Below are 27,466 nucleotides of genomic sequence, written 5' to 3' on the forward strand. Positions count from 1 at the left end.
GCTGAAGGAATGTTCCAGCCAGAGAGGGCCACCGGGAGGACGCTCCGGAGTCTTGGGGAGTTTGCCGTCCGCCCCAGAGCATTTTTCCAACAACTCCTACCTGACACTAAATGGTTCATCACATCTTCTCACTCCTCCTGTTGCATGTAGGACTTCGTAATATAATAGAATGTAATATAGAACAGAGATAATTGGGATATATGAATGATGCTGTACTCAGTGTTTTTCTTTTTAGACGCAGACCACTGCACCAAATGTCCAGAAAATCGGCATCCAAACAAAGATCGAGATCAATGTGTCCCTAAGATCATCACCTTCCTGTCCTATGAAGAGTCTTTGGGGATCCTCCTGGCCTCCTTCACACTATTCTTGTCCTTAACCACAGGGATTGTGTTAGGAATCTTCATTAAATTCCTAGACACTCCCATAGTCAAAGCAAACAACCGGGACCTCTCCTATATCCTTCTTGTCTCCCTCCTGTTTTCCTTTTTGTCCTCTTTCCTGTTCATTGGGCGGCCAAGGAAGATGACCTGCCTTCTCCGACAATCTGCCTTCAGTGTCATCTTCTCAGTTGCTGTCTCTTCCGTGTTGGCCAAAACCATCACAGTGGTCTTGGCTTTCCTAGCCACAAAGCCAGGGAACAGGGTGAGGAGATGGCTTGGGAAGAGTTTGGCCAACTCCATTGTCATTTCCTGTTCCACTGTCCAAGTTCTCATCTGCACCATCTGGCTGGGAATGCTTCCACCATTCCCAGATTCCGACATGCACTCCCAGCCTGGAGAGATCACCCTGCAATGCAATGAAGGGTCTGTTGCCATGTTTTACATTGCCCTTGGCTACATGGGCTTCCTGGCTACCATCAGCTTCACAGTGGCTTTCCTGGCCAGGAAGCTGCCTGGGGCCTTCAATGAAGCCAAGCTGATCACCTTCAGCATGCTGGTCTTCTGCAGTGTTTGGGTGTCCTTTGTGCCCACCTACCTGAGCACAAAGGGGAAATACATGGTAGCTGTGCAGGTCTTCTCCATCTTGGCTTCCAGTGCTGGGCTCCTGGGCTGCATCTTTATTCCCAAGTGCTACATTATTGTTCTGAGGCCTGATCTGAATACAAAGGAGCATCTAATGATGCAAACATCTGACAATAGGAACTAGAAATGGAGACAAGTTCTGTCCCCACTGATATCTAGACCAGAACCATAGCTTCTGATAAGGCCAAATCTTTATCTAGGATGGTTCCAGGACGCGATTCCTTTTGTGAAATTAACAAGGCTGTGGTGTAGGGTCTCCTCTGCAGTGGCTCCAGTGTTATGGAATTTCTTCTGCACTAGAACTCAATGTTGCAGTGAATCTTTTAAAACCTGCCTCACTCACACTGAAGCTCCTTCCACACCCTGTGCATTTATATGGTTTCTCCCCTGTGTGGATGCTTCAATGAGTATTTAATTCTGATTTGTGTCTTAATTTTTTCATATACACTGGACTCGTTTTCGTTCTGTTTCTGCTTGTGGGTTTCCTAGAGGCATCTGGTTGGCCACTGTGAGAGCAGGATGCTGAACTATAAGGGCCATGGGCCTGATCCACCAGGGCTCCTCTTATGTTCTTTCATCTGCTCCATCTGAAGCTACACACACACACACACACACACACACATACTGCATGCACCCTTCAGCAGCAACCTGCTTTATGAGTTTGCTGCTAAACTGGCCGCACAACCCTAATGCTGTTTGAATCTGGCCAGTTGGAAAACTAAAAAGCATCAGAGAATATAAAACACCAAAAATAAGTAGTTGTATTCGCACCACATCCCACTCCAGAAATGCCCGCAGAGATATGCTTGAAACATGACTGGAATAAAATAGTTCTCTTTTATTTTATCCCGTAGAGGGAAATTGAAGCCATACAGAAGGATCTCAAAATGAAAACAAAAAACAACAACAAAGGTGGGTGCTGGTTTTGAAGTGTGTAGCAACCCCCTCTTCTTCCTCTTGTTATTCCAGGTTTTGCCAGAGCAGGCTGCGGTCCAGACCTTGTGTTGTTGCCCAGCTTCTCTGCCCCCCCCTCATCTGGTGGAAAGAAGATGCGCGCAGAGTCCATCTGGGGAGCGATGGGTAGCATCCTTCAAGCATTCCTCTGTTTAGTTTCAGTTGCAGTGGAGGGAAGAGCATAAGAATCTCCTTTAGGTCAAGCATTCACCCATAAGTGTCCCAATATGCTCTGGGGGAACAGAGGCAGGAGATCCAGATGGCAACCCCCCCTCCAACCGCCCCCCCCCAATGCCCAACTGCTGCCGTTTCATGCCCTTCCCCAAACCTGGCAGCCCAGGTGGCCCCCCTCAACCTGCCCAACAGGAGGCCTGGCCTCCATTCAAGTCACTTTAATCCAGGATGCTAAATCAGTGATTCCCAAAATGGGCAGTACCATGCCCTGGGGGGAGGGGGGAGTGGGATTACTTGGGGTTGGTGCTAAGAGGAAAGTGGGCAGCGGGGGGGGGGGGAGCGGTGCTGGAAGTGTAAATGACTATCAGGCTTTGAAAATCTGGCAGCACTGCATCAAACTCATCCGTTTTGTTGAACCAATTAAAGAGTTTAATTGGGTTTTGAATAAACATGCAATTAATTGTCACTGTTTTGAATTTTATTGTGTTATTGCCTTCATTAGTGGGTCGTGAAAACTGCTGTTTTGAATAATGCTTTTTATAGGGTAGGGTAGGGTGATTTTTTGGGGAACCATGGGGGCAGAGGCCCTAGAAGGTTTGGGAACCACTCCCCTATAGCATGTCCTGTCCCCTGAAGAATGCTGGATTATGGCCTGGGATGACCTTTGGTAGTTTCAAGCCCGTTCAGATTTGCACAAGGCAATCTCTGTTCATACTCTACCTGTACTGCAGGGGGCGATGTACTCTGCATCTGCACCTTCATCTGGAAAGAGAGGGAAGCAACAGAGAAAGATGGTCAGGCCAGCCTCTGCCTCCCAGAGCTTTCTCCATCACCACTTTTAGACTAGCGGGTGGCTTTTAAGGGGTTGGTTGCAGAATGCTCATGAATGCACCAATTGCTTGGTGGTTCTAAATTTTGCTTTGAGAGTTAACTAAGCAGTGGGATATGTGAACCTTAATAGTCTGCAATGTGGGGGGGGGGGCTTTCTCACCTGTTTCATAGTAGTCATAGACTCTTATCACAGCCGGCTTTAAGTTCTGGACAGGCACGTCCTGCTCCACAGTGAAGGTGTAGCTCTGGGTCATGTTGGTCACCTGTGGACAAGCAGGTAGGATCATCACTTGAGATACAGAATCACAAGACTGCTGAGATTCTGTGTCCAAGGCAGCTGTCTACTCACTCCATCTGGTGCGCAGGCTGAGACCCTACCTGCCCGCAGACTGTCTTGCCAGAGTGGTGCATGCTCTGGTTATCTCCCACTTGGACTACTGCAATGCATGCTACGTGGGACTACCTTTGAAGGTAATCCAGAAACTACAACTAATCCAAAATGTGGCAGCTAGACTGCTGACTGGGAGTCGCCGCAGAGACCATATAATAGCAGTCTTGGAAGAGCTTCATAAAATCATAGAGTTGGAAGAGGCCACAAGGGCCATCCAGTCCAACCCCCTGCCAAGCAGGAAACACCATCAAAGCATTCCTGACAGATGGCAGTTAAGGCTCCGCTTAAAGACCTCCAAAGAAGGAGACTCCACCACACTCCTTGGCAGCAAATTCCACTGTCCAACAGCTCTTACTGTCAGGAAGTTCTTCCTAATGTTTAGGTGGAATCTTCTTTCTTGTAGCTTGAATCCATTGCTCCGTGTCTGCTTCTCTGGAGCAGCAGAAAAAAACCTTTCTCCCTCCTCTAGATGACATCCTTTTCTATATTTGAACATGGCTATCATATCACCCCTTAACCTTCTCTTCTCCAGGCTAAACATACCCAGCTCCCTAAGCCATTCCTCATAAGGCATCGTTTCCAGGCCTTTGACCATTTTGGTTGCCCTCCTCTGGACACGTTCCAGCTTGTCAGTATCCTTCTTGAACTGGGGTGCCCAGAACTGGACACAGTATTCCAGGTGAGGTCTGACCAGAGCGGAATACAGTGGTACTATTACTTCCCTTGATCGAGATGCTATACTCCTATTGATGCAGCCCAGAATTGCATTGGCTTTTTTAGCTGCTGCATCACACTGTTGACTCATTGGCTTCATTGGCTTCCAATAAGTTTCCGAATACAATTCAAAGTGCTGGTGCTGACCTTTAAAGCTCTAAATGGCCTCAACCCAGTATACCTGAAGGAGCGTCTCCACCCCTTTTGCTCAGCCTGGACACTGAGGTCCAGCTCCGAGGGCCTTCTGGCAGTTCCCTCACTGTGAAAAGCGAGGTTACAGGGACCAAGGCAGCACTGTTTAGGAAAGTTTTTAATGTTTGATATTTTACTGTGTTTTTAATATTCTGTTGGGAGCCACCCAGAGGTGGCTGGGGAAACCCAGCCAGATGGGCAGGGTATAAATAATAAATAATAAATTATTATTATTATTACATGTTCCAGATATGAGTCAACCAGCAGCTACTGTAAGACAGACCTTCACACACCCAGCAAAGCAATGGTGGAGGGCATGAAGAAAAGTTTGTCTTTTCTCCAGAAGGGCTTCTCCAGAATGTTCATTTCCCCACGTCTGAGCTGCCCCCTTCTGCAATGGGTGTGCAAGGAGCACCGGTGACCTGCCTATAGGATTGTTTAGGGCTTCTGGTTTGTCAGTGTCTCTCTCACATGCAGTTACAATCTTCCCCACCCGATTGCCCTGCACATCTCAAGTGGCTACAATGAGCAGCATTCAGAGTGGCACCCTGAATGCCAAACCTTCTCTCCCAAAGGACTCCAACCTTCTATGCAGGAAGGAAATCTCCTCCACAGGCTCCCACCATCCCTCCGTCCTTCCTTGATGGGAAGAAGAGGAAGGGTTTGAACAGTATCATCCTCTCTTCCCCTCCTTTCACATAGCCAAGTGATTGTGGAATCACAGAGTCAATATTGCAGTACTCCCATTTTGCAATTTGGAGGTGTAATGTCTGGTTTGCAATGAGAGGGGCAAACCACACCTTGCTCTCACTCTGCCCACCGGTGCACCCAAAGGAGAAATTCTCCTGCCTCCTGTCTCTGCCCACTTTTGTCAGGGACTGGACAGAAGAGGAGGGCTGGGGATTGCCTCCTCTTTCTCCTCTGCATCCATCCATCCATTGGAGGAGGAGTAGGGGGTGGGGGATTGCCCCCCTTTCTCCAGCAGTTTCAGGAGAAGAGAGAAACAGGATTGAATTACAGCAGAACGCAGAGCTGCCAAGTTGTTAGGAGAAGGAGGGGGAGAACTGGCAACAGAGACATCTTTGGAGAGCATAGAATCGCCACCATCCCCATGGACTCTCCGCTCAATTAGAATTCAAGAGCAAAGGAGCCAAGTAACTGTTGCTGGGGAAAGAAGGGGAGGAGATCCAAGTGAACAACGTCAGTGTGGAGTTAAGGACTGGATTCCTTGTCTTGCAACACAATGACTGAATAAAACCATAAATACGAACTTTCTTGTTTCTTCCTTGATGCTACCAGGGGAGGAGAGAATTGCCCAAGGCGGACATCTTTGCTCACCTTCTCCAAATAAAGCAGGACATGACTGGTGCTCACTTCTGTGCGCCGGACCAGATTGTGGCTTTCCAGCTGGTGGGGCAAAATACAGATTGTTGTTGTTGTTTCTGTATTTCATAAAATTCATACACTTATTAACTGTAAAAAAAAGCAACCTCAAAGCGGCTCATGAAAAGGATAAAATTCTAAAACTCTGAGTAAGAAACACCCACAACAATAATTTGAAACTTTCGAAACGTTAATATAGCAATAGACTGAAAACAGATTAAAACTCGCATTAGCTTGCTAAGCACCTGGGCTTGCTTGTCTAAACAAGAATGTTTTTTAACAGTTGCCTGGTGTCAAGAGGCAGGGAGTTCCACAGTGCAGGCGCTGCCACACCAGAAGATCGAGTTCTTACAAATGCGGGATGGGTATTATGCGGCAAATGTAACAGTGCCAGTTCCGCCAGGGACCTCTGAAGCCTCAGGGAGTGCAGCCTTAAGGTGAGGGCAAGGAGAGCCTTCTCTGTAGTCCTGGCAGAGGAGACTGAGCTGAGTGATTCATTCAATCAATCAATCAATCAATCAATCATTTCATTCATTTATTAGATTTATTAGTCACTTGTCACCCGAAGGTCTCCAGGTGACTTACCTAGTGGCTAGTGGACATTGCAAGCTAGTACAACATTCTTAGCCCGTTAGGATATGATTATGCCCGTTAGGTCAGCTGACTTTAAAACCAAGACGGGATTGGACAATCCCATGGCCAATTACTGTATCAACATCCGTCAGCTGCGAAAGCTCACTGGCTCCTCTGTGAACAAAGGTTGCAGGCCTCAGAGTAGCAAAATTTGGAGACACAGTAACAAACACAAGGAGGAGTCCTGCTTGCGAGACACCCAGAGGGATCCTCATGGCTGTTTTCGGAGAGAGGATGCCTGGGGGAGGTAGGCAATATGCAAATGCAGCTCTTTTCTTCTCAAGTCTCCTACAGCCAAGGAAGTAGGCTGTTGTTTCTGGCGAGGCTTTCACACACAAACAAAGCTCTTACCTGCTTTACGGATGATTTCACCGGGACGAATCCAGAGAGCATCTTAACATCAACGATGGCCATATTGGAGGCAGGTCGGCTGCCGGTGTAACTGAGAAGCCAAAGAGAGAGGGGAGAGAATCGCACCACTCTTCGCCCCTGAGAGCCCACCCTGTGACCATCTATCCATCTTCTAATACATCCTGATTGTGGGGTGGTCCAGATTCCCAAATAGCCCTGGCCAATGAAGGGGACTACCTGACATTGATGGCAACATCAAATGTTCTGTGGGCTTTGGGTCCAGTGCAGGTCTCTGGAATTGTGCGCACCTCCAGCATGAACGGTGCCTCTTCCTGGTGTGGATGCACGTTGTATTTCAAAGTGGTCTGGAAAGGAAACAGGGCTCTAACGATAATTAATAATTTTATTATTTATACCCCACCCATCAGGCTGGGCTTCCCCATCCACTCTGGGTGGCTTCCAGCACACATAAAAACATAGTAAAACATCAAACATTAAAAAAAATTCCCGATACAGGGCTGCCTTCAGATGTCTTCTGAAAGTTGTGTAGTTCTTTATCTCCTTGACATCTGATGGGAGGGTCTTTATCTCTCTCTCTCTCCATCAGGCATGTCCTAGGTTTCCAGCAGTGACTTGGACACCAATTCAGAGGGTAAGAGGCCTCTGGAACCAGGAGGGCAGTAGCACAGCCAACCAAGGAGCTAATCTGGATCTTGACATCACTGAGCCCATCAACCAATGCAGCCCCCTAGCCAATACCCCCAGAGGGGCCAAAGTCCTGACACCTGGGGGCTTTATGAGAGTTAGCAGAGAGAGGATACAGGGCCCAGCTTCCGGCTGGAGGTCTGCCCCTTTAAGGGTGGAGGGTCTTAGAGACATCTAGCATCTAGCCTTTGCTGGAAAAACTTATCCCTTCATTGGCACATCTCTAGGATTCTGAATGACCTATTCCCACTCACTGGCTCCCTAAGTTGCCATACAGCCCTTGCTTACTGGTCATAGAACCATAGTAGAGTTGGAAGGGATCCCAAGGGTCATTTGTCCAACGCCATGAAATGCAGGAATCGTTGCTAAGGAATCCCTAACAGATGGCCATCCCACCTCCGTTTAAAACCTCCAATGAAGGAGAGCCCACTACCCTCCAAAAAAACCTCTTGCTGTCATAAAGTTCTTCCCAATGATTAGTTGGAATCTCTTTTATTGTATTTTGAACCCATTGCTTTGGGCCCTACCCACTGGAGCAGCAGAAAACTAGCTTGCTCCATCCTCCATGTGACAGCCCTTCAGATGCTTGAAATTGACTATCATGTCACCTCTCAGTCTTCTCTTCTCCACACCAAACATACCCAACTCCCCCAATTGTTCCTCATAAGGCTTGGTTCCCAGACGCTTGAGCATCTTGGTTGCCCTCCTCTGCACACATTCCAGCTTTTCAATATCTTTCTTAAACTTTGCTGCCCACAATTGGACACAATACTCCAGGGAGTGGTACTAATACTTCCCTTGACCTGGACACAAAACTTCCATTGATGCAGCCTAGAACTGCATTAGCTTCTTTGCTAACACAGGGTTGACCCCTAGATCATTTCCAAACGTACTTCTGCCAAGATAGGTGTCCCCCTATTCTTTTGTTCTTGCTACCTGCTCAGGGCCACTGCCCCAACTTGGTTTCTCCATACTCCACCGGAGGAGCTTATCATTTCTAGGGCAGGGCAATGTCTTCCAAAGCAAACCTGCCACCACCTTGTGCAACCCCAACAGTCTTGTGGGCCACCCGATCTTTGCGCCAGGCAGTACTGGCCCAGGCAGTTGTTCTGCTGGGATCCAGAACATCACATAGAATCATAGAATCACCATCAAAGCATTCCTGACAGGTGGCTGTCAAGCCTCTGCTTAAAGACCTCCAAAGAAGGAGACTCCACCACACTCCTTGGCAGCAAATTCCACTGTCAAACAGCTCTTACTGTCAGGAAGTTCTTCCTAATGTATAGGTGGAATCTTCTTTCTTGTAGTTTGAATCCATTGCTCCGTGTCCACTTCTCTGGAGCAGCAGAAAACAACCTTTCTCCCTCCTCCATATGACATCCTTTTATATATTTGAACATGCCTATCATATCACCCCTTAACCTTAATGCCACCTAAACATTAGGAAGAACTTCCTGACAGTGAGAGATGTTCGGCAGTGGAATTTGCTACCAGGGAGTGTGGTGGAGTCTCCTTCTTTGGAGGTCTTTAAGCAAAGGCTTGACAGCCATCTGTCAGGAATGCTTTGATGGTGTTTCCTGCTTGGCAGGGGGTTGGACTGGATGGCCCTTGTGGTCTCTTCCAAATCTATGATTCTATGATTCTCTTCTCCAGGCTAAACATACAAAGCTCCCTAAGCTGTTCCTCATAAGGCATCGTTTCCAGGCCTTTGACCATTTTGGTTGCCCTCCTCTGGACACGTTCCAGCTTGTCAGTATCCTTCTTGAACTGTGGTGCCCAGAACTGGACACAGTATTCCAGGTGAGGTCTGACCAGAGCGGAATACAGTGGTACTATTATTTCCCTTGATCTAGATGCTATTCTCCTATTGATGCAGCCCAGAATTGCATTGTCTTTTTTAGCTGCTGCATCACACTGTTGACTCATGTCAAGTTTGTGGTCTACCAAGACTCCTAGATCCTTTTCACATGTACTGCTCTCAAGCCAGGTGTCACCCATCCTGTATTTGTGCCTTTCATTTTTTTTGCCCAAGTGTAGTACTTTACATTTCTACTTGTTAAAATTCATCTTGTTTACTTTGGCCCAGTTTGGCCCACACATTCACACTTTCTCTTTCCCAGACACCCATCCCAGGTGGAACACTCACTCACCTGGACGTGGACACAGCCTTCCCCCGTGGCCATGCTGTCGTAGTCCCCTGGCACTCTGGGCAGAGCCTGGCACTGGAGAAGCAGGCGGTTGGTGCTGTCCACCTGGAACTGCCTCAGGGTGCCCTCTGTGGAGCTCAGGGTCACTTCTGTGCCTGTGCTGCTCTTGGAGTAGGTAACGGAACCGTAGAGGGTGAGGGCCTGGAGGGCAACCACAGTGTCCTGCAACACAGACCAAGGGAAAGGTGGGCATGGACCTTGTTGTAGAGAGGATCTGTCCTTTCAGTGAGCACTCAGGGCTGATTTCCTTCAGAATGGATAGGTTTGATCTTCTTGCAGTCCATGGGACTCTCAAGAGTCTCCTCCAGCACCAGAATTCAAAAGCATCAATTCTTCGGGTATCAGCCTTCTTTATGGTCCAGCTCTCACTTCCGTACATTACTACTGGGAAAACCATAGCTTTAACTATATCAAATGTTATACCCCATATGGTATCCCCCAATCTGCCAGGGAAGAAGCTGACCAAGGGGGGTATCAATAGTCACCTCCAAGTTATTGTGAGAATTTGGCGTCCCTGGGGTTTGCATTCTTAGCCAAGGGATCTAAACTTTGGAGACATCCTCACCGGGCCCTGGACTTCCCATTACCATAACCCAATTTCCTATGATTGAGAGTTCAAGGGTTTGCAGCAGCCCTGACAGCTTGCTGTGCCTTCCCATCACTCCTGGCAAACTTTGGTCTGGATCCCAGGAAGGAAAGAAGGAAGGAAGGAAGGAAGGAAGGAAGGAAGGAAGGAAGGAGGCTTACATGAGTGGAGGAGAAGCCCCCAGTGGGGTTCTGTTGCCGGCTGAGCCACTTGACAATGCGGGTGGCTGTCCCCAGTACTTCCTGGGATGGCGCTGGCTGGTTGGTCAGGTAACTCAGGAGGACGTAGGCTGTCATCTCCACCTCCGCAGACGGAGCCCGACGATGAAAGTATGGATGGTTCGGGTTCACATCTTCCATTCCAGGCCGCTTCCAGTGAAGGGAGCCATCCTCTTCAGGGAATGAGGGAGTCGTTAATATTTGTGTCGAGCAACCCAGGCACCACTAACAATGTAGGTGCTGTGGGATTATGGGAAGAGGGCCAGCAATCTGTGTTTGGATACTGAGAAGAAGGCGGATCTTTGGACTGGTGCTTTTGTCTGCATTGCCAACTATTCATTCCCGCCAAGGAATGAGGAGCCAGATTTTTGAGGGGAGAAGAAGGGTTGAGTACCACACCCTTCCCTTCCACCCAGAGATTCATTCTCACCTTCTTGCACAGCTTCCTGGTGGAGTAACTGCAGCATTTTCTGCCTCTGCTCCTCCTTCTCTGCCAGGGCAAAGGAATAAGCCAGCAAGGCCAGGGTGTAAATGTGGATCTCTTTCGCCTGAGCCGCCTTCTCCAGGCAGAACAGAGCATTACGCACGGTGGGATGCTGTGGAGAGAAGGGAGGGAGGAGAGGCTTATCCCAAGCCACTGTAGTTGTTTCAGAAGGCCCGGGGGGGAACCCATAGGTGGTGGCTGGAATAGCAGAGTCAGGCCCACCCGCTGCAGGAAGCTGGGCAGAGCAAAGACATAAGAACACCAAAACAGCACCTTAGATCACAGAAACGGCCCATCTAGTATGGAACCCTGTTATCACAACCAGATGCCTCTAGAAAACCCCTTTTATTTTTATTCATTTATTAAATTTCTGTATGTCAGGGCAGCTCGTTCCTCTCTTCACAAACAACCCTCTCCGGAGACTTCTGGCATTATAATGGTCTTTATTTACAATATTTACAATGGTCATCAAGAGTTCATTATCATTCAACAGAGTCACTCAGTTCAGATGCCAGTAGAGGCCTCCGCTTATGGTGCCAACACCTCATAAATGTGGGATATGCCAGTCAAATCCAACATTCTAAGAGAGAACTAACTGCCTCTATGTGACAATCAGTCTAGAATCAGAGAATCAGAGAAGTCTAGTCCGTTGGTCGGTTAGGCTGCTGCTGATAGAAGTGTTAAGTAGTAAATGCTCTGATGGAGTCTTTTTAGGACTCACCAATATCTAATATATAGTTAATATCTTTTGCAACCTAAGTATGTTTATATTGTTATCATTCAGATTCATGTGTATTTTTCTTTTAAGAGGGACAAAAGGGATCAACAACCAAGAAGGCAGGAGGGTAGAAGATATAATTATTAAAAAGGACTCACACGAGTCAGCAATCCGCTTGCTGCTGTGTAAATTCAAATAAGGAAACATTTAACCCTGCTATATTATATATAAAAGTTCCTACAATAAAATGCGGGAATTTATTGCCCAGCCTTTCAAGTCTCCTCTTGTCCACACGCCTCCCAGTCATAAATCTCTCGCCAGTCTCTGATCCAGAACTTAGAATCATAGAATCATAGAGTTGGAAGAGAACACAAAGGCCATCCAGTCCAACCCCCTGCCAAGCAGGAAACACAATCAAAGCATCCCTGACAGATGGCTGTCAGGTCTCCGCTTAAAGACCTCCAAAGAAGGAGACTCCACCACACTCCTTGGCGGCAAATTCCACTGTCAAACAGCAATTACTGTCAGGAAGTTCTTCCTAATGTTTAGGTGGAACCTTCTTTCTTGTAGTTTGAATCCATTGCCCCGTGTCTGCTTCTCTGGAGCAGCAGAAAAAAACCTTTCTCCCTCCTCTATATGACATCCTTTTATATATTTGAACATGGCTATCATATCACCCCTTAACCTTCTCTTCTCCAGGCGAAACATACCCAGTTCCCTAAGCTGTTCCTCATAAGGCATCATTTCCAGGCCTTTGACCATTTTGGTTGCCCTCCTCTGGACACGTTCCAGCTTGTCAGTATCCTTCTTGAACTGTGGTGCCCAGAACTGGACACAGTATTCCAGGTGAGGTCTGACCAGAGCGGAATACAGTGGTACTATGACTTCCCTAGATCTAGACGCTATACTCCTAATGATGCAGCCCAGAATTGCATTGGCTTTTTTAGCTGCTGCACCACACTGTTGACTCATGTCAAGTTTATGGTCTACCAAGACTCCTAGATCCTTTTCACATGTACTGCTCTCAAGCCAGGTGTCACACATCCTGTATTTGTGCCTTTCATTTTTTTTTTGCCCAAGTTTCTTCCTGTTAAAATTCATCTTGTTTGGACTTCCAGCGAGGACGCCATCGCAGGCGGTCGTGGGTCGCTTCGGGAGCGAAGCGACTCAGGCCGGCCCGGGGGTAGGAGCCCCGCTACCGCAAAGCGGGGCTCCGCTAAACCGCGGGTCGAGCGTCCCGCGGCATGAGCTCTCCAGCGAGCCCGCTATGGCTCCGAACCCTTCTCCCGTTCCCCCTGTAAAGGGGGAGTGGGGGTGAAGGGACTACGGAGCCGGGCTGTGGAGGCATGCCCCAACCGGACCGGCGAAGCGGCGGCCACCGCTCGCGATGAGCGAGATCGTTCTACCTGTCAGAAGGAAAACAGAAGAAGCCCGTTGGCCGTGAGTACGCTAACAATTGGACTTAATTTTGACATTTGGCGCTCCGGGAGCTACGATGGAAAGGAAGCCCGTTTTTTTCCCTTTGTGTGGAGAGAAAGTAACTGCTTTTGATGGCGACTGCTATTGCAGTAGTGGATACAATGTTTTGAATTTGACAAGCGAGATCGGTTAGACCCCTTTTGGGGGACCTAAGTTGGTGGAAATATTTCTTCATGAAGTGGATAGAATGTAATCTTTTCACCCTGACTCCAGGGAAAATGGCTGCGGAGACCTGTGATTGAGATGGAAAAGTACTGTGACTAAGATGGAAAAATACTGAAATTTGATACCCTATGCCCACTTCTACCATGTTAGGTTTTGCTCTCAAGCTGGTTTTAGACTCTGGACTGACTCACGAACAAAGGATTATTTTTTTGAACTTAGAATTGCTAAACCAGAAATTAATTTTGCTGAATCAGGATGCCAAGTTATATCCCACAGGAAAGACTATACAGAACATTGTTAAAATGGAAGAAAACCTTGGCAGGGAACTTAAGGGAATTATTGAAGTACAAAGTACAATGCTTTTGCAACTCCGAGAAGATGAAAAATCCTGTTGGGGTGAGAGACCCAGGATTAGAAGACGATTTATATCCAATTTCTGGGGTGAGAGCCGAGGAATGATGGGGAAAAGATTTGTATATCTACGATTAGAAGATGAACGGAATTTTGAAGTGGAGATGCTGGAAGGTGATGATTTGTGTACCCTGATGCTCCCTGTAAGGACTGTTATAGACTGTGTCTGGAACTGTGGACTTATAAGAAAAGAGGACATTCTGAAAAATGGTTTTGGTGTGAGATGGAGGAATGTCTGGGGGGAGACCCCGTGATGGCGAAAGAAAATGGTTAGAAAAGGGATAGGGTGAAATATATTAAATAAAATTAGGATGGTTTATTATGGTACCCTGAAGCTGGTGTGTTAACATTTTAAGTTTTTGAACTAGAGAAGAGATATTTGAATTTCTTTATTAGCAGCAGTCTAAGTGAAAGAAGATGTATGATTTGATACAAGAAGTAATATGTTGTGTTATGTAGTTATATTATTAACTATTATGAAGTTATATTTGGAATAGATTTGATTCAAGCTAAGAAGTGATAGATTATTTTGAAACAATAGATTTTAAGAAATATGTTCAGTTTTGATTTTTGAATGATTTAATTTTAGTGATGAGAAGTTATTAAAGTAAAATTAGAATTGGAACCAAAGGAGAGAAAACGGGGGAAGTCACCTAGTAAAGATTTGAACAAGAAAAGTTTTTTTTTGTGTAAACAAGAAAAAGAATTATTGGTGTGATTTGTGTTTGTTTTTATTATGGTTTGATTGTTGTGTTTGTGTTTGTGTTAGTGTATGTGTTTTGTTGTTCTTTGTTTTGTAAAAACCAATAAATTCCTTATAAATAAAATAAAATAAAATAAAATAAAATTCATCTTGTTTGCTTTGGCCCAGTTCTCTAATCTGTTAAGGTCATTTTGAAGTGTGATCCTGTCCTCAGGGGTATTAGCCACCCCTCCCAATTTGGTGTCATCTGCAAACCTGATCAGGATGCCCTCAAGTCCATCATCCAAGTCATTGATAAAGATGTTGAATAAGACTGGGCCCGAGACAGAACCCTGTGGCACCCCACTAGTCACATCTCTCCAGGATGAAGAGGAGCCGTTAACCCCTGCTGTCCCTGTGGAGCTGTTGGCTCGCTTGCAGCCACTTCCTGTCTCTCTACACCTGAAGACACTGCCCTTCCTTCACTAGCTCCTCCAGCTCCCTCCCCCTCAGGCACAGTGTCCTCTTCTTCTCCCCGGAAGTTCTCTCCCACATCCGGGCAACTCGAACGTACTGGCTCAGCCCTGACACTATACCACCCTTCATCTGATGAATGTGTCCTGCATCTCCCCCACCGGAATGAAGAAAACCTATCTTAAGCAAACCAGGAAAATTCTCAGCTCTGCCAGGATAGTGAAACAAATTCCCGCCACAGAACGCATGAAGGCCACTTGCTAGACTTGAGTTAGAGAACATCTGTGGCTGACTACAGAACCCATCATCCCTGAGCATTAGCCACGTTGACTGGGGCAGATGGAAGCTGTAGTCCAACAAGATCTGGAGGGTCATGGGTTCTCCTGCCCTCTGCAAGAGAAAGAAGGCTGGTTGCTATGCTTGAGAAGGAAACATGGACCCCACTTGTTCTTTGATTGGGAATTTGCCAAGAGACAGTCAGCTGCCATTGTGAGGGGCACCTGCCTGCGTGCCCTGTGTGACTGTTTGTTCCGCAATGGGCTTCGGGAAGGACAAGACAGATACTTACATTGAGAGGCAGGCCGCTCTCCAGCAAAGCAGCAGTGATGTAGGCAGTGAGAGTGGTCTCGTCATCCACCCCACCCTGTAGGAAAGAAAGCAGAAGAGGCCTCAGCTCCATGGGGTATGTGAAGGCCCTTCTCCATCCCCCGACAGCTCCTCCCAAGATCCACCTTCTCCAAAACCCACCTGATGCTAGGATGCACTTCTTCTGGCTGTCCACCATACTGAGAGCTCCGGTCCACATTGGTCTCCTTTCATGGATGGTTTCCAAGCAAATGGTCCCATTCCTACTCCCCACTCCAGTTCTGCACTGCTTCCCGCCCAGGTGCTCCAGGTTCCGCCCCACATTGGGGGTGCCTGTTGCGCATGTATTGCCGGGCCTTCCAGAGGGTGTGATGGGCCCCATTTGGTCCTCCCACAGCTGTGATGAACCCCATTGGGCCTCGTCGCACCATGTGATGTCACACGTGCAATGCATTGGGTCACCCAGCCGGGCACCCAAACTGTAATGCGCTCTACGTGGGGCTACCTTTAAAGCCCTAAATGGCCTTGGCCCAGTACACCTGAAGGAGTGTCTCCACCCCATCGTTCAGCCCAGACACTGAGGTCCAGCGCAGAGGGGCTTCTGGCAGTTCCCTCACTGAAGGAAGTGCGGTTACAGGGAACCAGGCAGAGGGCCTTCTCAGTAGTGGCACCCGCCCTGTGGAACGCCCTCCCAGCAGATGTCAAGGAGATAAAGAACTATCTGACTTTTAGAAGACATCTGACGGCAGCCCTGTTTAGGGAAGTTTTTAATGCTTGATGTTTTGTCCTGTTTTTAATATTCTGTTGGGAGCCGCCCAGAGTGGCTGGGGAAACCCAACCAGATGGGCGGGGTATAGATAATAAATTATTATTATTATTATTATTATTATTATTATTATTATTATTATTATTATTATTATGGCACCCCAGAGATGGGATCTATGTTCCCACCTATCTTCTCTTTTCATGGTATCTTCCACACTACAACTTCGACAGTACAGAGGCCTCAGAAAGAGCTCAATAGAACAACATAAGATAACCACACCATGACACTTCCCAACTTAATTAAGCCCAAAAGGCCAACACAAATCACATTGGTGAATTTTTGTTTCTGAGGTTGGTTCTGACTGCATTCTCTCCTTCTCTCTGTACCTTCAGAGCGTTGTTCCCCAGGGTCCCAACGCCATGGAAGCAGCCATTCTCTTTCTGGCTGTTAGCCAGAGCGGCCAGAGCATCCTGGATGTGTTTTTCGTCCACAAAGATGTAGGGTCTGGCTCGGGAAAAGGACTTGAGCGTAAAAGCCGTCAGCCTGCAAGAAAGCCGCAGAGCACAGCAGAGTCAGTCACCAGTCACAAATGCATTTGAGGAAATTGGAAAGGTAGAAGCCCAGAAATGTGCCCTTTGATAGGACCTCAGAATGAATAATATGGGTTGCAACACCAGGAAAGCATTTTCACGTATGAAACAAAAAATTGATAGCTTAAGCTAAGGAATAAAGGTAAAGGTAAAGGGACCCCTGACCATTAGGTCCAGTCGCGGACTCTGGGGTTGCGGCGCTCATCTCGCTTTATTGGCCTAGGGAGCCAGTGTACAGCTTCCAGTTCATGTGGCCAGCATGACTAAGCCGCTTCTGGCGAACCACAGTAGCTCACGGAAACACCATTTACATTCCCGCAGGAGCGGTACCTATTTATCTACTTACACTTTGACGTGCTTTCAAACTGCTAGGTTGGCAGGAGCAGGGACTAAACAACAGGAGCTCACCCTGTTGTGGGGATTCGAACCACCGACCTTCTGATCGGCAAGCCCTAGGCTCTGTGGTTTAACCCACAGCGCCACCCGCGTCCCAAGCAAAGGAATACAGAATTGTATTAAGATAGAATATATCCTGGGGTAGGGATTGTGGAAATTACAGGCTGGTTAGCTTAACATCTGTCAATGATAAAATTACCAAGCATATAGAAGAACAAGCCTCTGAAGTAGAACCAGCATGGCTTCTGCAAGGACAAGTCCTGTCCCACAAACCTATAGAGCCCTATGAGAGTGTCAACAAGCATATAGATAAGGGTGAGCCAGCTGACATGGTGTATTTGGACTTTCAAGGTAACTCAACCAGGTAAGCTCCCCCTGCTCAACATGTATATATGCCTTGCGTAAATGAGGCGGCCTCTGTCAATCTCACCAGGTGTTTCCTGGGCCCGGGTTATATTGTCCAAAGGTGCTATAGGAGCCATCAGTGTGCTTGAAGTTAAGATGCCTCAGGTAGCCTGAAATGGAAGCATAATCAGGGTGTTTTTTTGGTCCTTTTTTAATCTTCTTGATTAAATTTGCAACTTACCCAAAACTCAACAGAGGCATCTTCTAAGGAAAGAAGTGGTAAGAACTGTAATGCAACAAAAAAGCGCAAGGTTGAATATTTTCTTGAGACTTACAGTTCTGAAACCTGATAAACAAGGACTACTTTTCCATTTTGCGCGGATCATTTTGTGAATTATGTCTACTTCTGCAATAATAGGAGAGGAGTGTGCTCTTTATAGAATCATAGAGTTGGAAGAGACCACAAGGGCCATCCAGTCCAACCTCCTGCCAAGCAGGAAACACCATCAAACACCACACTCCTTGGCAGCAAATTCCACTGTCAAAACAGCTCTTACTGTCAGGAAGTTCTTGCTAATGTTTAGGTGGAATCTTCTTTCTTGTAGTTTGAATCCATTGCCCCGTGTCCGCTTCTCTGGAGCTGCAGAAAACAACCTTTTTCCCTCCTCTATATGACATCCTTTTATATATTTGAACATGGCTATCATATCACCCCTTAACCTTCTCTCTCCACGCTAAACATACCCAGCTCCCTAAGCCGTTCCTCATAAGGCATCGTTTCCAGAACTTGGACCATTTTGGTTGCCCTCCTCTGGACACGTTCCAGCTTGTCAGTATCCTTCTTGATTTATGGCAATGCTACATTCAGTGTTTTCCTAAATGCTACCCAAAACTCGTCAAATATGCCATTTTGGGAAAAGGAAGCAGTAAGATAGCATATCATTTAACTTTTTTTAAATCCATTTTTTTTAAAATTAAACTTGTACACCTTCCTTCACCCAAAGATCTCAGGGCAGTTCACACTAAGAAACATACAAAATAATGACACAAAATACATGATAAAAACAAGAACAAAACAAACTCATAACCTCATTGATAAATGCTGCTATCCACTCACCAGCCCACAGAGACAGAAATAAAGTGGGTACACAAACACACAACTAGTTGATTCAAGGGATCTGAGTGGATCCAGCAGAATTAATCTGAGCCTTGTAAAGCACATAGATTTGAAGGAGGAAGTGAGAAAGAGCATCACTCTTCCAACTTCCTCCTTTGGCTTTATGTACTTTTCAGGGGAGGAAAGGCTACTCAGCCATACAGCCAACGGGGCGGTGATGGATGCTCAGAGGCTATGTGGGCATCAAAAGAAGACCCGGAAACTGCCATTAATCCAGAATGCAGCAGCTGGACTGGTGACTGGGAGTGGCCGCCGGGACCACATAACACCGGTCCTCAGAGATCTACATTGGCTCTACATTTCCGAGCACAATTCAAAGTGTTGGTGCTGACCTTTAAAGCCCTAAACGGCCTCGGTCCAGGTATACCTGAAGGAGCATCTCCACCCCCATCATTCTGCCCGGACACTGAGATCCAGCGCAGAGGGCCTTCTGTCGGTTCCCTCACCATGAGAAGCAAAGCTACAGGGAACCAGGCAGAGGCCCTTCTCGGTAGTGGCACCCGCCCTGTGGAACACCCTCCCATCAGAGGTCAAAGAGATAAACAACTACCTGACATTTAGAAAATACCTGAAGGCAGCCCTGTTTAGGGAAGTTTTTAGTCTGTGATATTCTAATGTATTTTAATATTTGTTGAATGCCGCCCAGAGTGGCTGGGGAGACCCAGCCAGATGGGCAGGGTACAAATAAATTATTATTATTATTATTATTATTATTATTATTATTATTATTATTATTAGACACTCCACCCTCAGGTTCTCAATAGGTTCAAAGTGTGTCCTGAGCTCAAAGTCCCAGTGATTAAAATTGGTCCCTACTAGCAATCCAGCAACTAGTGTGGTAGTTAATTAATGTATTGATTTCAGTCCATGCTTGTAAATATGGACTGAGATATAGCTGTCAACGTTTCCCTTTTTATAAACGAAATTCCCTTATTCTGAATAGGATTCCTCGCAAGAAAAGGGAAAAGTTGACAGCTATGGACTGAGTGAATCTACATTGTTCCTCCCACCCTGCAGGAAACAACAAATGTAGAATTTTCCCCGTACACCCCCTCTTCACAAGTTTTTCTTACCATGCACTAAGTATCTGATGGCCTTGGTCTTGACCTCTTCCGTCAGCTGCTCAGTCTTATTCAGGTACTCCAGGATGTAGATGTTGGGGACAAAGACGGCCAAGTTCTGCTCCCCAGTGCCGTAGGGTATCTGAACAAGTTGGTGGAGGTTCTCTATAGCTGTTCCAAGGACGTCCCCTGGGATGTGGGAAGAGGAGGGGAGGGCAAAGATGGACTCAAGGGGCTGGTTGGAATATGAGGGGGTGCTGCAGAGCCACCGAGTTAAACGCATGACAAAAGAAAACATCAAAGCATTGCAAAATTCTGTAAGGAAATCACAGATCAGGGAGCGGGAGGAAAAAAAACAGCTTCAGGTGGAATTGTAATGAAAATGCTGTGGGAGGACAGAATGGCCAGATGGAATCAGAGAAATATTAAGTGCTAATGAGATACAACATAAAAGGTACCGTATTTTTTGCTCCATAGGGCGCACCGGACCATAGGGCGCAGCTCGTTTTTAGAGGAGGAAACAAGAATTTTTTTTTTTCTGGTTTTCCTCCTCTAAAAGCCCTGTTTTTTTTTTGAGGATCAGCTAAAAGTTTTGCAGCTTTTTTGCAAAGGGAAAAGCCCTGCTTTTTTGAGGATCAGCTAAAAGTTTTGCAGCTTTTTGCAAAGGGAAAAGCCCTGTTTTTTTGCGGATCAGCTAAAAGTTTTGCAGCTTTTTTTGCAAAGGCAGAAAAGCAAAGCTCCTTTTGCAAAGGGGGAAAAGCAAAGAGGAAAAGCCCCATTTCTATGGGGTTCAGCTCACATTTCTTCAGCTTCTGAAGGAAAGGGAGCCTTTTCTACAGTTTCCAAACAGATAATGTAATCAGCCAGTCACATGTCGCTGGGGAAACAAACAACCTCCCTCTGCAGCACATTCAACAATGGTGGGCGGGGCAAGAGGGCGGGACTGAAAGGGAGCCAGGGACTCTTATCTCTCTCCCGATCTCTTGCTGATCAGCTGCTGAGCGGGGTCCTTTCAACACCCCCTTTTCTCTTTGTAAAATAAAAAGCATGATCCTCTTTTGGCCCCTGGGCAATTCAGCTCCAGGGACCACCATTCGCTCCATAAGACACACAGATATTTCTCCTTACTTTTTTAGGAGGGAAAAAGTGTGTCTTATGGGGCAAAAAATACGGCAAATGACCCCTGGATGGTTAAGTCCAGTCAAATGCGACTATGGGGTTGCGGCGCTCATCTCGCTTTCAGGCTGTCCACAGACAGCTTTTCCAGGTTATGTGGCCAGCATGACTATGTTAGCATTTTCACCCCTCCCATTCTGAGAATCGGATGATTCAGTGGGGAGAGAAGAGGGAGGAACTGTCCTTTGATCTTGTGTTCCTAACTCTGAGCTCTGAATGAAGTGTGCTGTTATCTCTGCTGTAGATTAGATGGCTGAGTGAGAAGCTGCAAACTCACACAGTCTGTATATTCTGTAAACATGATTTCGCTTGTAGAAATAAAGAAGGATTACTTCTAAAACCGCCGGAGCAGAACTGCATCTGTTTATTGGTTGCTGTTGTTGGGGCTCATAGCTAGAAGTTATGAGTCCAGGTTTTCTGGATTATGCTGTGAAGGTGTTCCAGTCGTCCTGCCTATGGACAGAAGACGTGGAAGATACACCCAGCGTAATTCAACAGGCTCAACCGTTTCGGGTGCAATGGAACACCGTGACGAAAAGCAGAGCACACACAAATGCCGATTACCGACTATCAGCGGTACCTATTTATCTACTTGCACTGGCATGCTTTCGAACTGCAGGAGCTGGGACACAGCAACGGTAGCTCATCCCGTCGCAGGGATTCAAACCACTGACCTTCTGATTGGCAAGCCCAAGGGGCTCAGTGCTTTAGACCACAGCACCACCTACGTCCCTAGTTAGCCACATGAGTAACACCTACCTGCCTTGTATGTTTAATCTAACAAGTGCAAGTACACTGAGTAAAAGTTATTTGTTACTTAAACTTTAAAAAGAGAGTGCCTTGTGTGCTTTTATAGGACGGGAAAGGGAACTAGCTAAAGGGTTAAACAACCCGGTCTCTTCCTTTCGCATAGTTCTGTAAATGGGAACTAGAGTCCAATTCCCACAGATTATGAGTGCCAGGTTGCCAGAGAAATGGGTAGGCTCAGGTGGAGGCATAATTAAGGAGGCAGGGGGAGGCCAGGCCAAGAAAGCATGTGCTACAATAAGTGGAAAGACAAGCAGAAAATAAGTGCGAAATATTTACGGCATGTAGCACTGAGTTCCAGATAGACACATTCCTTTCCGGGACACTCTGTTCCATTACCCCTCCCACTTGAATTCCCTTCCCAAAAGTTAGCACCCCATGTCCATGGGGCATGCTCAATCCACATTGAGCTGTTCCATTCCGCCCCAGCCCAAGCCCTTAGCTCTCCTTCCACAACTTGGTTGGCTACTTCTGCAAATCTTGGGCTTCCTCCAAGCCTGCCGACATCTTCTAAGTGGACGGTGCTGTCTTGACTGCATAAGCAACTACACTCAACCCTGGACGTTGGAACTGCAGAGAGCCGTTAACATGTGTGGAAGGGTGAAGACTGGGCCAGATGGCGTGGAATTCAGAGCGTTTACACAGTGTCTCTGTGAAGCCCGAGTCGTGGCAGGTTTTCATGACTTACCCAGCACACAGGAGGAGGCCCTGGCTGAGCCCTCCACCACATTGTCTGGCAGCTTTAAAGAAAGAGGTCCTGATGACTTTGACTTCTCTGCAAGCAGAACAGAAAGAGTTTTCCCATTGAATCATAGAGTTGGAAGAGACCACAAGGGCCATCCAGTCCAACCCCCTGCCAAGCAGGAAACACCATCAAAGCATTCCTGACAGATGGCTGTCAAGCCTCTGCTTAAAGACCTCCAAAGAAGGAGACTCCACCACACTCCTAAGGCAGCAAATTCCACTGCTCAACAGCTCTCACTGTCAGGAAGTTCTTCCTAATGTTTAGGTGGAATCTTCTTTCTTGTAGTTTGAATCCATTGCCCCGCGTCCGCTTCTCTGGAGCAGCAGAAAACAACCTTTCTCCCTCCTCTATATGACATCCTTTTATATATTTGAACATGAAGATAATAATAATGATGATGTTTCTGTATGGTGCAGATGTGGCCTTACCAGTTATGTGAGATTTATGCAGAGAAATGGGTAGGGAGGCCTATAATAATACCTCACCCATTTGGCTAGGTTTCCACAGAATATTAAAAACACGATAAAACATCAAACATTACAAACTTCCTTAAACAGGATTGCCTTCTGGTGTATTCTGTAAGACAGTTGTTTATTTCCTTGACAGCTTATGGGAGGGCATTCCATAGGGCAGGTACCACTACTGAGAAGGCCCTGTCTGCCTGGTTCCCTGTAACCTCACTTCTTGCAGGGAGGGAACCGCCAGAAGGCCCTTGGAGCTGGATCTTGGTGTCCAGGCAGAATGATGGGGGTGGAGATGCTCCTTCAGGTAGCAGACACTTACCAGCTGCACATAGCAGGTTGCTGAAGACCACGTCCCTCTCAACACCTTCTGGCTTCATGAGGAGAGGAGAGAAAAGAAAAGGGGAGGCGAGAATGAGAATGAGAATGAGAAACTCTGCAGAATTAACACCTCGGCTGAGAACGAAAAAGTTCTGCATTCCAGCAGTGTACAGAAAGAAATAGTCTGGTTGGAAAGATAAAGAAAACTTAAGGTGTATTCCTCATGGCAAACAAAGCCATTCTAAATATTATTTAGTTATTACAAACCCTTCACCCTGAAGTCCCTGTATATCAATTTTACATGCAGCCAAGATAGAGCCGATAAGTTAACACTGGCAGCACATGCTAGCTCACATTAACTGAAACTTGGAGAACAAGCAGGAAGTAAAACCTGAAATAGCCTACCTTACCAAAAAGTACCATATTTTTCCATGTATATGATACCTCCATGTGTAAGGCAACCCATACTTTTAAAATCCAAAATTAAGAAGTCAATATTTTAGACATCAAACAGAACAACTCTGAGCTTTTGACAGGAAATCGCCAAAAACTGTTAAGCTTTTTTGGGTGGAGTTGGCCAATGTTGTTGAGCTTTTTGGGGTTACCATATTCCAAGAGCCCAAGTCCGAACCCCTGTGCAATGTGGATTTAAAATGACCCCAAGTTCACCAAAAAACCACCATTGTCTTATACACAAAAGAATACAGTACAGTCATACCTCGTGTTGCGTACATTCGGGATATGCACTCCCGCCCCCGGAAGTATTTTCCGGAGCGCACACCACCGCCGGACGCGTAGAACGCTTCTGCGCACTTCGTGCATGCGCAGAAGTGCTCCAATGGCAAGGCTTCCGGTTTTTCGGGGTTTTTTTTACGTACGTTCGAGTTACGCACGCACGCGTTACACACGGCGACCCGGAACGGATTGCGTCCGTACCCCGGGGTTCTACAGTAATTGCTGAAAATGAAGGAATCAGTGGGAAGAGCAAGTTCCCTTTCTCTCTATCATCCGCCAATGATCCAGGCATCTTATTGCAAACATTGTTGCTTTACCATGCCCTCCAACATTTCTCAAGTGACAATGGGGAGGAAAAGCGGGACATTCCAAGATCAAATCAGAAACGGGGGCGGCTTCTGTAAATCCGGGACTGTCTCTAGAAAATAGGGACACTTGGAAGGTCTGCTTTATTGCACACAAAATCACACTTATGTGGCTGATGCAAATAAACATTCATTCGTTCATTCATTCTCTCTCTCTCTCATCACACTTATGCAACCTCCAATCAAGATTAAAGCAGCCCTTGTACCTCGACCAAAAGGGATTTGATCATCGTGTCCTTCTGCCCTTTGCTGGGCATCTCCACTATTTGGTTCCCACAGAGCTGTTCAGAGTTCAGGGCTTCAGCGCTTGCTGTGAAGTTTATTTCCCCTGGAAGAGAGAAAAAGGACCGCCCTCGTTCTATTTTGTTAATAGCATGGTTCCCTTGCAATCCTTTTCACTCTTATCAGGCTATTTAAAGTTGGGAGAGAAATCAATGCATACCCAAAATGTAGGCAGTAGCCAAATTTGCCACGGACTAAAAATACAGTAGGGACAGTAGGCCTAGGGCTTGCCGATCAGAAGGTCGGCGGTTCAAATCCCCGCGACTGGGTGAGCTCCCATTGCTTGGTCCCTGCTCCTGCCAACCTAGCTGTTCGAAAGCACCATCAAAGTGCAAGTAGATAAATAGGTACTGCTCCGGCGGGAAGGTAAACGGCGTTTCCGTGCGCTGCTCTGGTTCGCCAGAAGTGGCTTAGTCATGCTTGCCACATGACCCGGAAGCTGTACGCCAGTTCCCTCGGTCAGTAAAGCGAGATGAGTACCGCAACCCCAGAGTCCGCGACTGGACCTAATGGTCAGGGGTCCCTTTACCTTTACCCTTTACCTTTAAAAATACAGTATTTACATGCCTGAAATGCACCAACCCCCCCCCCCAAAACCCACACCATCACTGCACTCTAAATATGGCAACTCTGTAGGAGGAATCAGGACTCCTTTCATATACAGTCGTACCTGGGATCTCGAACGCCTCTGTAGTGGAACGTTTTGGATCCCAAACGCAGAAAACACAGAAGTGAGTGTTCCGGTTTGCGAACATTCTTTGGAACCCAAACATCCGACGCAACTTCAGTGGCTTACGATTGGCTGCAGGAGCGTCCTGCAGCCAATTGGAAGCTGCGCCTTGGTTTCTGAACGTTTTGGAAGTCAAACAGACTTCCGGAACAGATTCTGTTCGACTTCTGTTCGACACTGTATAAGGGTTTAGAAGACAGTTGTCCCACTGGGTGAGTTTCCCCAGTTCCTAGCGTTGCTGCTTAGGGACCCAGGTGCCGCTGTGGGTTAAACCACAGAGTCTAGGGCTTGCCAATCAGAAGGTCGGCAGTTCAAATCCCTTTGACGGGGTGAGCTCCTATTGCTCAGTCCCAGCTCCTGCCCACATAGCAGTTCGAAAGCACATCAAAGTGCAAGTAGATAAATAGGGACCGCTCCGGCGGGAAGGTAAACGGCGTTTCTGTGCGCTGCTCTGGTTCGCCAGAAGTGGCTTTGTCATGCTGGCCACATGACCCGGAAGCTGTCTGCGGACAAATGCCAGCTCCCTTGGCCTATAGAGCGAGATGAGTGCCGCAACCCCAGAGTCGGACATGACTGGACCTAATGGTCAGGGGCCCCTTTACCTTTACCTTTAGCGTTGCTGCTTACCCAGAGATTTGGGAGTTACTGTCCAAGAGACCGTTTTCTTTTCATCGGCACACAGGCAATAAGACTCCTCCTCCTTCTCCAGAGGGGTAGCCACGAACTCAGCAGAGGGAGCCAACGATATACTGACCTGTCCATGAACAGAAAGGCGTTACCGGGGTGGAAATAAAAGTCTCTAACCACTCAAGAGACTGGGGTGCCTGCAGCAATATGATTCTGTGCCTAGGCGATCCAAATTCTATGCCAAGCAAAAGAGGGCGAGGAGTTTTCGGGAATCGGGAGCCAAGCTAGGGCATTTCTCACCCTGATGCAGCGCTGCATGTAAGTGAAGACAGTGGCCTTCAGGGTGAACGCTTCGCCCCGCACCACAGAGTAGGGCAAGGTCAGATCAAGGAAGAATGGCTGGAAGGCCGTGAGGGAGGCAGTCTGGGCCAGGCCAAATCCCACATCCGGGGACAAGCAGAAAGCTCCCGCCTTCCACTCGGTGATGGTGTCCGGAATGGTCACGGGGATGTCAATCTCGCCTTGGGACTCGCCGCTGAGGGACAGAGAAGAACAAGAATCATAGAGTTGGAGGGGGTCCCAAAGGTCATCTATTTGTGTGTGTGTGTGTGTGTGTGTGTGTGTGTGTATCTTTTCAGATATATACATTCGATTGATTTTACAGTCATTTTGACATTTTAAAACTTGACTCCCTTCCCCCTCTTTCTGCAGCTCCTTAAATTTGTTTTTTATTCTGCATATCCAAATTAACTTGCTCATTTATTTATCTTCTTTGAATACATACTCTTATATAACTGCAGGTTATTACAATAATCCTGCCAGTGTTTTTATCTGTTTACAATTTGTCTGTAAATATTCAATTAACCATTTCCATTCTTTTATTAAAAGTTTGTTATCTTGATTTCTTATTCTTCCAGTAAGTTTTGCCATTTTTGCATATTCCATACGTTTTCATATCCATTCTTCCTTTGCTGGGACTTCTGCTTCTTTCCTTTTTGGGGCAAGTACCACTCTTGCCACTGTAGTCGTTTACATGAATAAATTTCTATACAATTTAGGTAGTTCTAAAGTTCTAAAGGCAGCCCTGTTTAGGGAAGTTTTTAATCTGTGATATTTTAAATGTATTTTATTATTTGATGGAAGCCGCCCAGAGTAGCTGGGGAGACCCAGCCAGATGGGCGGGATATAAATGATAATTTGTTGTTGTTGTTGTTGTTGTTGTTGTTGTTGTTGTTGTTGTTATTTTATCCCTATAATCCCCAAGAGAAAGGCTTCTGGTGTTTTTTTTTTTTACAAACATTATTTTAAACATCCTTTTCATTTCATTGTATATCATTTCCCAGTAAGCCTTAACCTTACTACAAGACCACCACATGAGTTTGTATTTGATATCCCGCTTTATCACTACCCGAAGGAGTCTCAAAGCGGCTAACATTCTCCTTTCCCTTCCTTCCCCACAACAAACACTCTGTGAGGTGAGTGGGGCTGAAAGACTTCAGAGAGGTGTGACTAGCCCAAGG

At 46.8% G+C, this 27,466-nt stretch overlaps 2 protein-coding genes across 2 annotated transcripts in view; one reads left to right on the forward strand and one right to left on the reverse strand.

The window, feature by feature from the left end:
* The first annotated feature begins 207 nt into the window (after positions 1-207).
* Positions 208-1,305, forward strand: LOC117042569 (vomeronasal type-2 receptor 26-like). Its single transcript, XM_033142109.1, has one exon. The coding sequence runs from the start codon at positions 208-210 to the stop codon at positions 1,147-1,149; it is 942 nt and encodes a 313-aa protein (XP_032998000.1). The 3' UTR covers positions 1,150-1,305.
* Positions 1,306-1,843: 538 nt separating this feature from the next.
* The window catches only part of LOC117042570 (alpha-2-macroglobulin-like), a 66,078-nt gene continuing 40,455 nt past the window's right edge, over positions 1,844-27,466 (reverse strand). The window contains exons 19-36 of the mRNA XM_033142110.1: positions 26,247-26,481; positions 25,947-26,073; positions 24,514-24,635; positions 23,209-23,260; positions 22,369-22,455; positions 19,710-19,886; positions 17,545-17,629; positions 16,515-16,671; positions 15,346-15,420; positions 10,795-10,960; positions 10,308-10,537; positions 9,504-9,722; positions 6,886-7,013; positions 6,649-6,739; positions 5,620-5,688; positions 3,145-3,247; positions 2,874-2,915; positions 1,844-2,127 (exon numbers count right to left, since the gene is read on the reverse strand). Of these exons, the coding sequence (XP_032998001.1) occupies positions 2,057-2,127; positions 2,874-2,915; positions 3,145-3,247; positions 5,620-5,688; positions 6,649-6,739; positions 6,886-7,013; positions 9,504-9,722; positions 10,308-10,537; positions 10,795-10,960; positions 15,346-15,420; positions 16,515-16,671; positions 17,545-17,629; positions 19,710-19,886; positions 22,369-22,455; positions 23,209-23,260; positions 24,514-24,635; positions 25,947-26,073; positions 26,247-26,481 (2,236 nt within the window). The 3' untranslated portion in view covers positions 1,844-2,056. The remainder of the gene's footprint in view (positions 2,128-2,873; positions 2,916-3,144; positions 3,248-5,619; positions 5,689-6,648; positions 6,740-6,885; positions 7,014-9,503; positions 9,723-10,307; positions 10,538-10,794; positions 10,961-15,345; positions 15,421-16,514; positions 16,672-17,544; positions 17,630-19,709; positions 19,887-22,368; positions 22,456-23,208; positions 23,261-24,513; positions 24,636-25,946; positions 26,074-26,246; positions 26,482-27,466) is intronic.

The sequence above is a fragment of the Lacerta agilis genome, chromosome 2 (genome assembly GCF_009819535.1).
Source record: "Lacerta agilis isolate rLacAgi1 chromosome 2, rLacAgi1.pri, whole genome shotgun sequence".
In the NCBI taxonomy this organism is placed as follows: Eukaryota; Metazoa; Chordata; class Lepidosauria; order Squamata; family Lacertidae; genus Lacerta; species Lacerta agilis.

Excerpts from the sequence above, each read along its gene's own strand:
- LOC117042569 (XM_033142109.1), top strand. The coding sequence starts at position 208 with ATGCTGTACTCAGTGTTTTTCTTTTTAGACGCAGACCACTGCACCAAA.